The sequence below is a fragment of the Melanotaenia boesemani genome, chromosome 3 (assembly GCF_017639745.1).
Source record: "Melanotaenia boesemani isolate fMelBoe1 chromosome 3, fMelBoe1.pri, whole genome shotgun sequence".
NCBI classification, from domain to species: Eukaryota; Metazoa; Chordata; class Actinopteri; order Atheriniformes; family Melanotaeniidae; genus Melanotaenia; species Melanotaenia boesemani.
Genome location: NC_055684.1, coordinates 20,881,865 through 20,899,532, shown reverse-complemented (window position 1 = coordinate 20,899,532; position 17,668 = coordinate 20,881,865). Strand labels below are relative to the sequence as shown.

Below are 17,668 nucleotides of genomic sequence, written 5' to 3'. Positions count from 1 at the left end.
TAAAAACACATCCTATTAAACAGTCTGATTTCTCAAAAATAGTTTATTTCAGGTTAGACATTCACTACAGCACTTTGTTTCCAAAGCATTATTACAATGAACTTTTGTATAAATCTGGATCCTTTGTCAACTCAAATATTTATAGCGAAAGAAAAGTTACAACACTGAACAGAAGTCGTTTCTACAGGCGTGTGCATATTAGTGCTTGTGCGTGCGCGCACCGTAAAGATCCATGGGTTTCCCCATGCATGCATCAACGCTGTAAGGATAAGTTTTGATTTTAGCTGGACGTTTATCTGCAAACACAACAGCAGCATAGTACATGCTCTCAGGGATATGTTTACCAGAGGAGCCCCTGTTGCTCTACAGGAATGCTTTCCATCATTACGCTGTGCTTCCAGCTGTGACGGCTAGTCCACCACCTTTGCTGAACAGTATCCAAAGGATTCCTTGGCAGTGAGCTTGTTGAGACCTCTTGACGTCATTTCACGACTATGAAACACTTAAGTCTATTTTTACTGGTACAAATCACCCTTGCCTTAATATTGTGCTTGTCCAAAGCTAAAATGTCGCATCAACCATCTTAAGCTTGTGACATTAATATGTTGCTTGTATAATCAAAGTGCCTTCTACTTGGTGAAAAAAGAAAAATCAGCTCTCATCTAGCTCACCAAGTTAACATGTGCTCTGCTGGCAGAAGGATTACATTTGCACAACACAAGACTACAGTATAACACAGACCTCACCAGCTGGTATGTTTGCTTACTGGCATTGTAAGAATGTAAGCATGCAACATCAAAGGTATTGTTTAGCCACAGACCTTTCATAAGCTTCCCTTCATGCAACCGGGTAACATGTACTGTACATGAATGAGCAGAGCATGGCTAAGGACAGTCACTGTTCCTTGAAAACATCAACTGAGTATTCTGAGGACATGTTGGCCTAAACTGGGAGGAGTCCGACATGTCTGAAAAGACTAATGTAACTACAAATTTAGAGTGAAGTCTTGGTAATCTGAAGCTTTACCTTGAGACATAAAATACTGAACGTTTTGGCAGTTAAACACGCTATAAAACATCAATGGATGCTAATGGATGTAAACCCTGTGATACTGAGGAAATTGTGTTACAATTTTGTGATTTGATTAATAGTTGATGTAAAACTACGAATAGTGAATCGGCACAATCCTCCTTCAAAGATGAGAATGCATTTGTAAATGTTAATGCTGAGCCCTGCTTACGTATTTTTATTTACTTTTTAACAAACCTATGACACTCTGCTACTTTTCAAGCTATTCAGAGAAGCAAGCCTTGTTAAACATGTCAGGAAGTTTACTCTTTGTCAACCAGGATCAGGTCGGCATACAGCAGCCAGTCAGTCTCGTCTGGGAGGGAACAGCCAAAGGCACGCAAGAACAGAGAAGGCACCAGGAAAAAAAATAAAACGAGAAACAACCCACACTGCTCAATCACATCTCGGCTCCTCTCAGACATAAAGAATGTTGTCTGGCTGGAAATGTGCAACGAGCTAGCAAGACACAATTTCCACAACTGGGCTAACCTGTCAAACTTAACAATTCCAACAGTGGGTGTGAGAGACTCGCTTAAGTAACAACAGAAGAAGAGCTGAACTTAGTGACTCATAATAAACCTACGTAATTTCCCTTTCAGCTGCATCATCTCCCCTGTTGGTCCTGACAGCTATTGTGCATAGTATAGTCATATTAGCATGTGTCTATTGGCTACTTCTCTCTTTTCCCCACCATCTAGGTCCACTGTATGGATCAGCAAGAGTTACGAGGGGAGCAGAATGGTACGCTTCCTCCTTTGTGATCATTACCATCTAACAAGCAGCTGCCGTCTTTGTCTTCAATATGAGGAGACTAAAAATGGAGAATTCAAAGGGAGAGAGGTGGGGCTTCCTGCCTACGGAGGTGACTCAAGCAAACCATTTGTTTAGCTTGACAAGTTATCAAGAGAACTGAAAGTCTTAATCAGGCTTTGCTTAAGTTTCACAATGAACATATTGTGTAAAATGAGCAACAGTATGAGGAGGACCTCAGCTGACTAACAAAGATACAGAGATGATGGAGTTCAATGTTAAAAAAAAGTAGCTGTCATGGTCATCTGCTGTAATGGCTGCTACGATTATAAATAGAGCTTGACTGTTTACACAGGACCTCACTTATGATGACTTTACAGAAGCTAAGAAAGATGCTGCTCACTGGAGCTTGTGAAGAACAGCATTGCATACATATATGTGCAGCTACCACAGCCCTGTTACCTTACAAATATGAAGAAAAGTTGTAGGAAAAAAATACATATAGACTAATTATGGAACAAAAGCAAGTTAATAAGGAGTTATAAACATCAACTCTTAAACATGGTTGTAATATAGACAAATCCTCCTCTATTAGGTTTGTCTGCATTCAATTAATCTGCCCATCTGTCTGCAATAAATGCACGATACAGTACAAAGATCTATTTGGTAGTAAGTCTGTCCTTTTTGTGTCTTGCTTTTCTTCTGTCGGTCAGTGGAATTCACGGTGTCTGGATCTGGACTCCTCACAGCAATGTGCAGCCGCCTCTCTTCCTGTGCTTTCGGACCTGAAGCGCTGCTCTAGTGGCCATCTCGAACACTTCCCGCACACCGTCCTTCGTCTTGGCAGAGCACTCCAAGTAGCCAAAAGCACCAATCCTGCCCGCCATGTCTCTGCCTTCTTCTGTCTTCACCGGCTCCTGCAGGGTGAGAGCAGGAACTATTAGGCTTTACCATCTCAGATGAGATGAAAAGCTGTAAACAAAGTTTTTTTTAGACACTTAAACAGGGTGTCTGCTCATGATAAACGAGCGATGTCTGTTTGACGACGTAAAACCTGAAACACTTGAACTGATGACTTAGTGCTTCTCTTTGTCAAACAGTCCCTGATTTCTGCAGAAAGGAAAAGCTGACAGTGGCGTCTGAAAGCGCTGCAGAGCTTTGTCAACATGTTTCCATTATCATCAGGACCTGGAGACAGAATGGGGAGCAGTGGCATTCTGTCAGAGTAAACCAACCTGTAGCTGCTATTATGGTATAACTAAAAGGCCAGTGAAAGCCTTTCAGACCTCCGACACTGTTGTTTCCTGAGGCAAGTTAACTTTTAGTGACACACAAAAAAAGAGGGTTTTATTAATAGAAGGTGTGTCTTTACCTGACATAGCATACTTTTTAAGTTCACAATTGCACTACACTGTTATTATTACACATTTATGGGGCACAACACTGACTATTCAATAAGCTTGAATATGTAGAAAAGTGTAACTATCAGCTGCTTTCATCCACTGCTGCAGTGTTCTACAAAACCATTAGTTTAGCACTAATATGAATTGTGATTATGTTGTGAGAAAACTGACTCCATGAGGACTTCACTATAAACCCTCTTGCAACAAGGTTTAACATAGAGATGTAATCAGAAATCATCTGGTTTTTACCACGTCTTAACACAGAAGTTGTGATTCAAGTAGACTCAAACTGCTTCCATACATATTATCAGCTAATTTAATGCACTTGATTAACAAATCATCAACACGTTTGAGTGTCTTTATAAAAGCAGATATTGTGGCAGTTTGCTGGTTTGGAGCATTCAGGTGTGTGTTAACACAGTGCCCAAGAGACATTTGCAATGATCCTAGTGAAGCAACTCTTGCTACACATCAATCTGGGAAAGGTTACAAGGCCATTTCTAAAGAATTTAGCGTCCCTCATTCTACACTACACTAAGAAAGATCATTCACAAGTGGAATTCAAGCCAGCTGCCAATCTTCCCAGGAGTGTATGGCGGACTCAAACAGCCTAAAATGAAAAAATAAATACAGAAATTTGGCTCAATTTTTTGGGGGGCTCAAAAGACGGCTTGATAAAAAAATTGATATGGTAATAAATTATACAAAAAAAAAAAGACCAAACAATTTTTAAAAATCATTTTTCCATTAAAAAGCCAAGGCCACAGGCAAGCTGCACTTATGGCCCTTTCCTACTACTACTCAGCCATACCTTGACTCAGCCAAAACCATACCACCCGATTGTTCACCTTAAAATAGAGGCCGCATTCACTGTGGGCGGGGTCGTCTTAGCAAGGCGGCTAGTATGTGTTGTGAAGTCATTTGTTTCAAGTTGCGCCATCCAGCTCGCTCTGGATGGTGATTGTTTTTCTGCTGCCGTTGTTGCCTATGTTGTCGCAGCTTCTGGGTTTTAAAGATGGCGGGGTCGGGAGTCGCTCTCATAACTCATCCCGTGATGTCAAATTCTGGCCGATAGCGGCCTGTTATCTCGACACGTCACAATTTTCGGCCCGGCTCTGCACCTTCAGAACCCCGACAGAGTAGCTACTAAAAATGTATTTACTTGCTCTGGGAAAATCCTGATGGGAACACCTACAAATCGGTAGGGGTGGTTTGGGGCTGGGCTATGTGGGCACTAGTGAGAAAGGGCCATTACAGCCCATAACCTGCTCAGTGTTGATTGGCTTGTAGGTGAGGATCTGCACCTAAAACATGCCTTGAAAGACCGCCCCCCCTCATTTAAATGAGGCAGAAATACATTCAGAAATTTAAAAAAGGAGCCATAAATAAATATGCTTGGAGAAATAAATTGAGGAAGAAAATGTAGGACTGGAAATAGTGAGGATGTAAATATGACTGAATAAAAAAGTGTCAAAGAAATAAATAAAATGACTGATAAAATAAAATAAAATACTAAATAATTTTAGGGATAAGAAAATGTAAAGGTAAAATAATACAGAAATAAATACAGGCATAAAAAGAATATTTAAAAGCACCAAATTAATTAAATTAAACAGAAAATTACATGTAAGAGTAAATAAATAGGCATATTAACACAAAGATAAATTAAAACATTTTAAAATGACAATAGAAATATAAATTCCTGTCACACTGTATTGATTTGTTAATGTAAAATGTATTTTTAATTAATTAATTTTTTTGTATAATTTATTGCTATATCAATTTGTTTATTGAGCCTTTTTTTTTTTTTTAATTTCTGTATTTATTTTTGATTTTGGTAGTTTCAGATATCCTAAGCTCAGACTGAGCAATGCTCAGGAAAACCCAAGAGCTTCATCTCCAACTCAGGCCTGTTAGCATATCAAATATGAGGCCATCTGTCTGGGTAATTTAGCTTTGCTCAAACTGGAGCAACAGAACAATTATTCTAAACTAATCTGCAAATCAACAACATAGCAGGTGAAAAAGAGAAGAATCAGAGTGTTGCAATGGCTCAGTATAGAACATTATTATCTACTAACTCAGGGGTGTCCAGCTCCAGTCCTTGAGGGCTGCAGTCCTGCAGGTTTTAGATGTTTTCCTGCTCCACCACACCTGAATCAAATTAAATGGCTCTCCTCAACAGCTTGTTGTCAAGTTCTGCCCAATCATGTTGACCCATTAATCTTATTCAGGTGTGCTGCAGCAGGTAATATCCAAGACTTGCAGGACAGCGGCCCTTGAGGACTGACTTTGGACACCCCTGTACTAACTATACTGGTGCTGTGAAGGGACCTTAAAAGAGCTTTGTATTAGAAACTAATAGCATAATGAAGAGATGATTAATACAAGTTTTTGCTTCTTAAAGTAGCTCTATGAACTGTTCAATTATTGGGTGTACTTTGATTTTTACTCCTGCATTTGGCTTAGCTTTTTTTTAAATAAATAGCACAGGGTAATATGTCACATGTTCATAATTTGAGGTTGTATCTACCTAAAGTTAAGACCTAGAGAATCAGATATCCTTGCTTTATTGACATACATATATATATATATTTAATATTAATGTAAAGCATCTCATGCATAAAAAAAGCTTCACGTTTTCTATCTGAACCTAGATCTATACGGAAAGAGGATGCTGGATGCCACATATTTGAGCTGCTGGGCTGTTTCTTAAATCTGTTTAAATTGTGAAAATGGAACTTAAATCAAATTTTATTGTCCGAAGGCACATTCACATTGCCCTTTCATTCCTCAAAAAGTGTCTTGGATTTAACCCAGAAAAACTCTTCTGTCACGGATCTGATGTAGTAAATATTTACTGAGCAGAGTGGTCATAAACTAAAGACTCAGAGATTCATGCTGGAGCATATACAGTAGACTGGAGATGTAATCTTGTAAACATGGGGATTAATTCTACTTTTCTAAACACACTCTCAGTACCAGCTGATTGTTGCTAATCAAACTGGCTCATATACAACATAAACACTCCTTTAACATTGCCTAAAGCATTATGTATAAATAAATCAGATAAACAGCTTAAAAAGTTTCAACCCTGCCTCCTACTTTCAGGCCTTTGGAGCCTGAGCCATGACCAGATCTGGACCTGTATCTGATTGCCTCCTCTGTACCTGCTTCATCTTTGCCAGCTCTCGACGTGTGTGCTCATCATTCCTCAGGTCCTTCTTATTCCCCACCAAGATGATGGGGACATTGGGACAGAAGTGTTTCACCTCGGGCGTCCACTTCTCAGGGATATTTTCTGTCCCAGGAGAAAACAGAAGTGAGCTGAAATACTTGAGAGGGAGAAACAGGAGGGGAGGGGCTGTTAAAAAAAAAGGGGGCAAACAGTGCAGAGTCATGGTGCAGAACAGTTCTCATGATGGATTGCTCTGCAGACTGCTTGGGGCAAAGATGTTTTTAGCTGCACTGATCTTTGTTCCCACTAAGTCCTTTTAAGTATTTAACAAACTGATATGACTAAATATGCTGGAGGAATATCAATTTTAGACAGTTCAAGTTATGTATTTTATAATTTGTCAAATTCTATTGATATTTCTGTCAATTCTGCTGTTGTGCCGGTCAGTTTTTTTTTTTTAAATATATATACATATAATTGCCATGCGAATCAATTGTTTCAACAGAACTAGTCACCTAAGCTGTCTGGGCTGTCAATGGAGAAGCACATGAGGATGACATCTGTGTCGGGGTAGGACAGAGGCCTCAACCTGTCGTAGTCTTCCTGACCTGCAGTATCCCACAATGCCAACTCCACCTGGAGAATAAAGAGGCATTAAAGAAGAAGTACAGGAACATAATACATTTCCTCGTAAAAAATGGATTTAAATTGATCTTAGAAACAGTCTCCTTTTTATTCTCCTTTCATATTATAATATGGTTTATTAATTTGGGAGATTTTGTTGAAATTGATTCAGATGGCTCGATCTTGAAAGCTAAAAAAAATAATAATTACATAATGTTTCCCATTAAATTGTCATGTTATCAAAAGTTATTAGGTTCTTTTTCCATGCCATATCTTTGGAGCCATGACTGGATGATGTACAAATCCTAATGCATGTAGAGCATCCGAGTCAATTTCCCACAGGCCAACGCTTTAAATATGAGGAAGCAAATAATGTTGCCTGACTTGGAACTCTCCTGTCCCCTGGCCACCAGTACCTTGCATCTTGATCGAACCTTTTGATGTATTTATTTTTACCTATGTACAATAATTTCTTGTTTGTAGGAATTCGGTGTAGAGGTGTTAGAGACGTTTTCTCATCATTGCCACAGCAACTCTGACCTAAGCAGAACTTCATAAGTGTGGTGGAAATTAACTTAGGGACTGGCTTCTTCCCATCACACCGCTGATTAATTCAATTAGGAAGATTAGCAAGCATCAAACCAGATACCTTCATCCCCTGTAGAGCAATTAACAGCCAGTCTTCAGAGTCTGCTCTTTAGCTGACTCACTGACTTCAGGGAAGTGAGGGAAAACTTTCATAAAGTTTTAATACTGGAACTTGACTGAATGAGGGTAAACTTTAGAATGCCCACTGAGGGCACAAGAATCAGTCGACAGTCCTAAAATAGGGTTTTGCTGAGGCAGAGAGTGGGAGGTGACCGAACACTGCTGAGACTTCATGAGAAACCAGATCATTATATTCCCACTGGACCTGCTGGAAGCTGCAGACTTTGGGGAGTACACGAAAGAAGGGAAGAAAAAATCTAAACAAAACCCAGCTATTTATAGCATCTGCCCAGTCCACTGAAGGTGTGAGAAAGAAAATGTTTTGCGCCGCTGGGGTTGATTCACATTTAAAGGCTGAACACAAATACAATCCAGCTGGCTGTATAAGAGACCAATCCATATAGGACAGCAATCCTCTAGAGAAAGAAACACAAGAACAACACTCATGTCCTTCCAAACCAAACTCCCCTCTCTAGGCTGGTGTTCATTATGAATTCCTAACTTTATATTTTCTATAAAGACCACAACAGTTAACCCCTCCCTGCCTCCCTTCCATGTAAGAGCAGCCAGTACAAGGACAGGAAATGAAAGACTTATCAGGAAAGAGCAGGAAGAGGGAGGGGGGTTGCCAGGAGACATCCCTGTTCCCTGTCTGTACAGGAAGTCAGGAAGTAGAGTCATTTCCTGTTTTGCTAAGTTGTGGTCCTGCAGCGGTGGTTAGATCGAGAGAACAAAACCCTTTGACATACAAAGCAATCTGCAGCTGAGACTCAACCCATTCCAAAGAACCCCCAATGAGTCAAATTCACTCTGGAGTAGGAAGACTGAAAGTAAAACCCCATTCGGTTTCATAACTTTACTCCACCAAAAGCTAAACCTGCCACTTCCAGACAGCAATTATCCAATCATGACTTAGAAACCATAATTCAGTAGTGGAACAATACACAAATGAGTGTAAACAGTAGATTAAATGTTTTCACATTTCTGGTTAACTCGCTCATTCCCCACATAAAAAAACCAAAAACTCCAAAGAGTATTTGTTTACCCTTGTGTTTTGTGAGATCATAGGTAATTATAAGTGAGTATTCTTCTTGGACCATTACTTGGTGTGAACATATTTCCTTTTTTGAACAGAGGCATGCTAAGATTAAACCTAAACCAGTGCTCGCTAACTCGCTAGCTAATCAAATGTACCTGCAGCACATGGGCTTTCAGCCAGCCTGTTCTGGTTCCAGGCTACTAACGTCACTTTTTATAAATGGAATTATTATTTATTATTTATATTTATTGTCACTAACCAACAGTGGTTTCAACTGGTACTGAACCACCTTTTTTCCCCCCCTAAATTTAAACCTGTGAAACTACAGCTACATCATCTTTGTCCCAAAACATAAATTTATTCCATCCCATTATAATCTGCTTCATCATGGGCTGAAACAATGTCAATATTAGCAAGTGTTAAGATATTTCATTGCACTGGAAAGTGAACTGTGGTCAAAACAACACCAGTTTGGTAATTATAAACCAATATGGGTCACAGTTGTAAACACTGAGAAAATGAGGATATAATTCCCTGTTTGCTATTTTTGTTGCAGTCTTTTTGTTCTCACATGTTTCCATGATGGTTTTCTTTTCCCAGGCAGGAAAGCGCTCTCTTGGGTTAATCTGCTACACTGTGACTGTAAACTATGCATGTGCAATGAAGGAATGGAGAAGTTGATAGAAATAGCAGCAGAAACATGTAGAGCCTTTGCATCAGAAATGAAAAAAACAGCAGTGGCCGGCTGATAGTACAAACCTGTTTCCCGTCAACTTCGATATCTGCAATGTAGTTCTCAAACACCGTTGGGACGTAGACTTCAGGAAACTGGTCCTTGCTGAAAACAATGAGAAGACATGTTTTCCCACAAGCTCCATCCCCAACAATCACCAGCTTCTTCCGAATGGCTGCCATTTCTGCAGGGAGAAGAACAAGGCCTTCTTACAGATACTTTCATCCATTTGTAGTTTCTATAATACAGATATTTTAATTTGTAAAAAAAAAAAAAAACTTGTCCTCTGCAAGATAACTAAAGCACTGCATCATAAAAGTATTTCTCCCTGCTCATCTTGTGTACAAGAAAAGTACTCTGACATCTGACTGACACCATTGCATCACATTACACCTAAGGGAAGGTTGTTTGATGTGCACGGTGTCACAGCCAACTGTCACAGACACAGATTTCCCAATGCCAAACCTACAATATAAAGCTATGAGGAAGATGAGAAACACAGGAAGGGCGCTGAGAGAAGTTAAGAAATCAGGCTTCTTCCCTGCACACTTTGTTCCTCTCAGTAACACGTGAGGAGGAGAACAGTGCACAGGAAATTAGAGCAGCTGGTGAAGCACACTGTACATGCTTGTGTACTAAAGCACACAAAACCCAGTTTCGCCTTAGATCCCCCCCCCCACCAGATGGTTGTACAGTTTCCTTCAGGAACATTTAAAAAGCAGAAAACACCATATATATATATATATATATATATATATATATATATATATATATATATATATATATATATATATATATATATATGTATATTCATTTTCAATAAAGGAGCCAGAGCTGCACCTGCAACAACGATGACGACACTGTCATGGTAGGTTGTAAATGTTAATATGGGTTGCAAGTTGTGATTATGCGCTATAATACACTAGAAGAAAATATCAATGACTGAATACCAGCTGGAAAAATTACACACCAATGGATGCACCTTTAATAACCAAAACAAAACTTAAATCTACTTTGTTCATTTGTTTGAACTGGAGTACGAAGAAATGATTTTCAGTGTTTTTACTGAAAATTATATAAATGTATTTAGCAGTTTCTTACTTATCATTTTATTTGAATTACATTTCTAATACTTTGGGAACTGGTGATTCTATCTGTGGTGGGTTTTCAAGAGAACTGTGTGATTAATTCATTTGTGCTTGTGGCTGTAAAATAAAAGTTCAAACACATTAACAAATTGCCGATTGTAGGTTTGTATGATCTAACCAAACCAAGGAACATTCCTGCAAATTTCCGAGGGCAGAGGACTGGTTTAGCTGGCGCGCATGCAGGCTACGTGGGGATGTGTTAGTGGTGCAGCTGATGGATGAGCTGGAGCCCTGCTGCCTGGGAGCAGCTGTGCATATAGTCATTTGGCTTTGCACCTCATCCACTTTCTGCCAGACAGCCTTGACAGCAATTCTCTTCACGAGGGCATCCACTTATCAGGGGAAATTCATCTTTCAGTGCTGCAGGCAAAAATTTAACTTGTGCCTGCACCAATTCCTGCTTTTAATCACTGCTCAGATTCATAGCAACAGACCTTCAATAAGCAGCATCTGAACATTAACTTAAAATCAAAGCAAAACACAGACCGAGACTATCAGTCAAAGTGTGGATTATTTGGCAATGCATCATGGTTAAATGTAATTTACTTCATGTAAAGTTATGAGAAGTTTTCTGCATTGTGGCCTCGGTTTTCATAAATAAATAATAAAGTACAACCTGTACTGTTATTCATCTGAGGCTGTATTAACCTTATTTTAAAACCCAGTGAGGACCAGATAATTTTTCATTATTATTATTATGCCCTAAAGCGTAAAACCCATCGATCAGCTGGACGGCATCTGAAGTCTTTCATGCTTTTGCAACAATATAACTGCTAAGCAATTAGCAGCAATTAGCAAACAAGAATAATAAAAGAAGCTAAAGACTAATCAATATGTAAATTTATACACTCTATTGGAAAAGTGCCTGCAAATATTAAAATAAATCTAAATAGATACTGCTTTAGAAACAAATGGATTCAGTAGCAAAGTGAGCCAAAAACACCCAGAATGAGTAACTAAGTGAATACATCTCTATTCCCATGTATAGTAAGGCTCGACTCCACCAGCAGCTTCTGGAATGATGAGTGTCTGTTTGAGTGTGTTGGTTACTCATTCCTTTTTGGTATGTAATGTAAGACAAGTAAGCAAGCGACCCTCAGTGATTACAGTGTCCACTTAAACTACATTTTACACAACTCATTTTAACAAAATCTTCTGCTTCTTTTCTTTAATAGGGTTTATAAATTTAATAAAAACTGCTTCAAGAGACATCACAGAGGAGCAAATGGAAAAGTGATACAGAAGATGATGGGATCCAAGCTGGACAAGTCAGGAACAGCAGCATGGAGCTGTGAAACAAAACACTCCACTTCCTGTTCTGTGGAGTCTTGGGAAGAGTTTTTGGCTGCATATCTGTTTGGAGAGCGATAGAAAGAGCAGCCAGAGGCAACGCAATACATGCATGACCACACGCCTGCTATATCAAACTTACATACACACCAGCAGAGTTGCTCTGTTTGACCTGGAAAAGTGACATTTTCCTTGGTGTCAGTGATACTGGGAGCCCACGAAGGAACATGTTGACATATTGGCAAAGGGAAATCGTGCATGAAAATGTCCCATATATAGCCACCATCTGTGCTGAACACTCAGGCTACCTGTGACTGATGCCCTCAATTTACAGGCTAATGGATCCTAATGAGGCTATGACCTTAAAAGGACATTTAAGTGGTTGCTGGTCGTAACACATGTTAAGGAGCATTTGAATCAAAAGTCCCAAAACTTAGCTGCCCAAAGCTTCTCTCTTTTTTCCTACAAGGAGCTAAAGATTATTTAAGCTGCGGGTATTTTGCAGTTCCACTGAGGTCCAAAGCACGGGGCAGATAAAACAAATTAAGTCAGTTGAAGTGTGAAATGTCTCTCCTTGCTAGGGTTTTGGGAATTCAGTGCTGGTCAGAGCAGCCTAAACCAGTCATACCAGGACATACGCATCATTTTCACTGACTAAAAAGCTATTAATGTTACACATTTCTGCAGGTTTGTTGTTTGTTGTGCTTTAACATGCAAATGCTGTCAAACAATCAGGAATTTACATCTGATTGTCCTGATTCATAACTTTGTTTTTGTGGAACACCACTTATCTGCAACCAGTAACTAAACATAACTCAGCTGAAGTAACGCAAAGGATCCTAAAAAGAGCCCAATGTGTGAAGTGACGTCCAAACCAGCCAGTCTGTTCAAGCATCTACTGGAAGTACCAAAACAAGTCCCATCCCCCTTCTCACAACCCAAAGGCTCCAAGGGGATCTATATCCACCTCAAAAAGTCCCATGACCAAACCCCAAAGGAAACACAATATGAAAAGAAAAACTTTGGTGTGATGGAACGATCCACTCCTGCACTACTGACTAAGAAAGGAGGTAAGTTAAAGCTCTCAGACACAGTGAAGCATGCAGAAAACCTGATCCAAACATAACATTTAAAAGCAAAGGAAAGCCGTGCAACATTGCTTTGTACAACCATTTGCCTGGAGTTAATGAACACACCACCTCCATCTCTCCTCCTCTAAGGTTTCCCGGAGCTTAGGGGCAACCAGGAGTTATGCAACAAGCTGAGCAGTTTGCACAGAGCGGAGCATGACCCTGACCAATGAGGTGAGCTGCCTTTTGGTTCTCATGTGAGTTTAATATCAACAACAATGTTAAGCATAGACAAGCATTCGACTAATAAAAGGCCTGTTGTTCCTGCAGATGCTGACTTTGTTGTTCTGCTATCCTGCAAACATATTACAGGAAATGAGTTCTAGTAGGATTGTTGGATTTTGACTTGGAAACGTTTACTCTGCAATCCTGAATCATCCTGGACAAATACGCTGAATAAAATGGACTTTAAATTTACAGCAGTGACAGAAATGTAATTTCAAAAAGGAAAGAAAAAAGAAAATTTTTCCAGCAACTTTGATACACCAAAACTCAAGATCTTTCCCAGCTTATGGTCTCTTAATGATCTTAGAAAGGAGGAAACATTCAAAAAGCAAAAGGAAAAGAAAATGTGCTGTACCTCAGCCAACCAGTCTGAGAAATGGGCCAGAGTTCAAAAACTTACTGAGGCTGAGGCTGAAACTGAGCAGACAGGCATGACACCAGCTGTCTACACCACCTTCAGTCAGTCTCAAAAGAATCTCTTCTGACTGAATCTGAGAGCCGGCAGCAGATAGACATCAAACATTCGGTGACTATGGAAATCATCTCACAGCAAGTCCTCAGTCTGTCTCGGATCTCAGATAGTCAGGATTAGATGTAGAGTTTCCTGAGTTTATGCTGTAAAATAAATCAAACTGAAATGTGCGTGCTGAGGTGTGACACGACAGTGTAAGCATACAGAGGAGCTCACGTCAACTCGTCACATTCTGTGGACACATGTTGCAAACACACCAGCCCTTTTAAAATCACGACTCTCTCCGAGTCATCATGGTTTCACTGCTACACCCATGGAAGTAATCAGATGTGTCGGCCACCTTAAGAAATTAGGTCAGATACTTTCCAATGAAGTATCAGAGTGTATACAATTTACATTTCTTAAGAGAATAAATGAGCATAATCATACATGAAATTAACTTTTTTTGGGCTAAAATAAATGTTTTTGAGGGAAGCATGACTTCGAATTTTTGTCGACACTCTTCATGTCCACTGTTTTTCCAAACTTGATTTTGACCAATTACCAGTAATGATGCTGATCTCTCATGGCTCAAAGTTAGGACCATTTGAGGACAAGCAAAAGAATAACTTCATTGAAAACATTACATTTTCATAGAAAATGTTTACGTACAATTGTCAAGTCAATCCTATTTCACAAACACTGAATGATCCACTCCCAGTCCCTGGAATAAGTCACAAGTTTAATTTGACCTTGACTGAGGCCAATGTGTAATTTCAAAGCATTTATTGTCTGATAACGATGAAATGCCAATAATATTATGCATCCCTATTTCTGGAATTCTTGCTGTCTGTCTGTGGGTAAATATGAAGCTATAATCATCTTGTCTTGATAATGACAGGAATACAGGAAGTGACTAAACTCTATCAAGAAAGAAAGAAAATGTAATACAGCATATTTGCAGTTTGGTTTTTGTGTTTAGATCATTTTAGAAGTGTAGGCAGGCAGATTCTTATCATCAAGCACAGCCAGGCTAATTGGTCCCCTGAACTACTACTACCAGTACTACTACTAAACTACATTTGAGGTTTGTTTTGTTTGTTTTTTTTAATTTTCCATCCAACTTTAAGCAACAACAAAGTAACTAAGCACATTTTTCCAAAATGTCAATCTTTTCCTTCAAAGAAGAGGATTTTTATAGCTTCCTCAACACAATGGCCAAGCAGGGGGGCCCAAACAACGACAATGCCCACTGACTATTTTCAAATTAATGACTCGCAACCTGCTCAGCTTCAAGGCCGCTTTAGAGGCCAAGTTTTTAAAAATACACTAAAGGAAGGCACTCCTGTTGAAGCCTGCTGAGAGGAAGTAGGACAGAACAAGGGCATACATTTGGGTAGTGTCATCCGGAGCAGGATGACCAGGCACAGACAGAGGATGCAATGTGTAGCTTTGAGAGAATATACACCTCATGACTCACTTCTGTTCAATGACTCGGGTCATGAGCCAACAAATGAGGAAAACTGGCAAGTTAAGATGATCCTGCCAGGTCCAGCCTGGGCACTGCTGCTCCTCTGGGAAATAGCTACTATAGGGCTCCATTACAGATTGTTTTCATTATTGAATAACCTCCTTGATATTTTCCCAAGCTTCTTATTGATTGTTGGGCTTGCTGCAAGAAACTAGAGGAAAATATGGACGTTTTTGGCTCTGAACATCCCTGTCCTGGTGAAGCAATGATCAGCTGGTACATAGACCTACAATAATCATTTAGGTCATTTTCAAAACATACACGTCAAACATTAAATATCCCAGTTTACAAATTCCGCTGCTGATTTTGTTTTCTATCATCTACACAGTTAGTAACAGGCTTTGGTGGAAAATGCACCAGAAATAATCTCAAGCATAAATTATATTTAACATTTAAAAAAGGGGAGGGGTAAGCTGACCTCTCCGGTGATTTTTTTATTTTTTACTTTATTAAATCAGTCAGTCAACCTGTAAGTACAAATTTGTAGTTCCAGTACTTGTATTTCCCGGTCAAAAGCTCTGAATATGACATTTTTAATAATTTAAACACAGAAAGGCTGCTTTCATCAGTTTTACAGAAAAAAGAAAAAATGCTACGATCCTTTAGCGACAACAATCTGATTAATCTACTTAATCCGGAAACTTTTTCCCCACAAAATATCAACAAACTAAGCTGCATAATAACAGGGTGACTTTGCTCAGGAAAACAACAGCATTTTAAACTCAAAATGAAAATCTCAACAACTAAATTAAGTGTTCCCAGGAAAAGAAATGGCTCATTAGGAGATTTGGACATTTGCCATGAGGAGTCTGTTATTTAGGTCGTTGCACTTGGACAGACTGTTCACGCTGACGGGATCTGACCTGCTGCCGTCACTTTTAAACTGCCACCAATAAAGAGTCAACAGTTGTATTACACGCAACCTCTTAACAACAACCACAAATCACCACCCGACTAGGTTTTCAACTATAAACCAAGGAGCGAGAAAAAGGCGAATATTATTAGTAGGACAAGCCACCTTGTTCTTTGAACCAAGTAAGTGAGCTTTAATTAGACAAATAAGAACATTTAGTTAAACCTCAGCCTCCGTTTTATATAGTCACCTGAAACCAGTCGGACGAGAGGTTTGAAGAAATATCTATATCCACTTGCCCTTTTTCTTGGTTTCCCTTGATCGTTGCACACACACACACACACACACGTACAAAGACTTCTTGCTGCAGTGTTCGCTAATTTTACACTGCGAGTGCTGAAAAACTGGGAAGGCGAGCAAAGATCCTCCCCCGGCACAAAGTTCTGCTAACAGGCAACAACTTCCGGTTAAAACTCCCAAAATAAAGGCAGCACTTTTTAGTTAATCTGGCTCCAACCCTAAGCCAAAAGCTCCACTTCTGTTTTTACCTGTTGAGTTAAACCAGTGGTTCCCAAGGTTTTTCTGCAGAGCCCCCTTTTTATCAACAAAAAACAATATCAAACCCGCGCCCCCAACACTGTCACATCCACCCAATACTTACAAAGAAATGTACGAAGAAATGTGTCACAGTCTTTAGTCTTTAGTTTATTGGCTGCTACTTATTTCTTATGGCTAAAAGTATGTCAGAGGTGTTTTAAACCAGGAAACTGCAAACTACTTCAGGTGATATGAGCATTTGATGAGACAGATGCTGCTTTAGTGAAACAGCTCTGCTTATTTTAGCAATTAAATAATTTATTCCTAAAGTAATCAACAGGCTATGGAACATTAGGCCATTTTGTTTGACACACATGACGCTACTATAAACTTTTAATAAAATCAGAAAAAGGTTAGTTATTTTATTTTCAAGTTTAACCCCGCGTTTCCGGTATTGCTATGGTTACCGCTTCTTAACTTGACACTAGCTCTGCAGGACCGGCTGGAGTCACACAGGTTCCCCCTCCCTTCCCGGTGAAAGATGACATCATCTGTAGTACAAGAAGACTCGTGCAACAGGAGGGATGGGCGTGGATCTCACCAGTATGGCCCTGTAGATTAAAAAAAAAAAAAAAAAAAAAAAAAAACACTTCTTATCAGATTCCTCACATCACGTATAGGCTCCAAGATGAGCTTTAAAGTAGTGGTATTTTTTTATTATGATGATTATTATTAATATTATTTATTAAAATTAGATTGTAGCACCAAAACTGTGTGACAATAAAGAATAATGACAAATCTAAATCATGTATGATCAACACAGTCTGAGTTCCACTTCACTGATTTACCTTCTGTCATAAAGACTTTAAATCTGTAAGTTGTATTCACAGTTTAGAATTTTACCACACATGCGCACACACACACACACAAAGATGACAAACTGGAAAAAAAAGGAAAAAACACAAAGCAATAAGCAACTAAAGAATACACACAGAAA

The 17,668-nt window shown here is 39.3% G+C and overlaps 1 protein-coding gene across 1 annotated transcript; it reads right to left on the bottom strand.

Moving 5' to 3' along the window:
* Positions 1–23: 23 nt before the first annotated feature.
* rhoca (ras homolog family member Ca) lies at positions 24–16,539 on the bottom strand. Its single transcript, XM_041981417.1, has 5 exons — positions 16,385–16,539; positions 9,533–9,690; positions 6,918–7,038; positions 6,395–6,525; positions 24–2,738 (listed from the first exon to the last, which is right to left on the bottom strand). Exons 2-5 carry the CDS (start codon positions 9,686–9,688, stop codon positions 2,565–2,567), a joined length of 582 nt encoding a protein of 193 aa, XP_041837351.1. The 5' UTR covers positions 9,689–9,690; positions 16,385–16,539; the 3' UTR covers positions 24–2,564.
* Between the last annotated feature and the right edge of the window lie 1,129 nt (positions 16,540–17,668).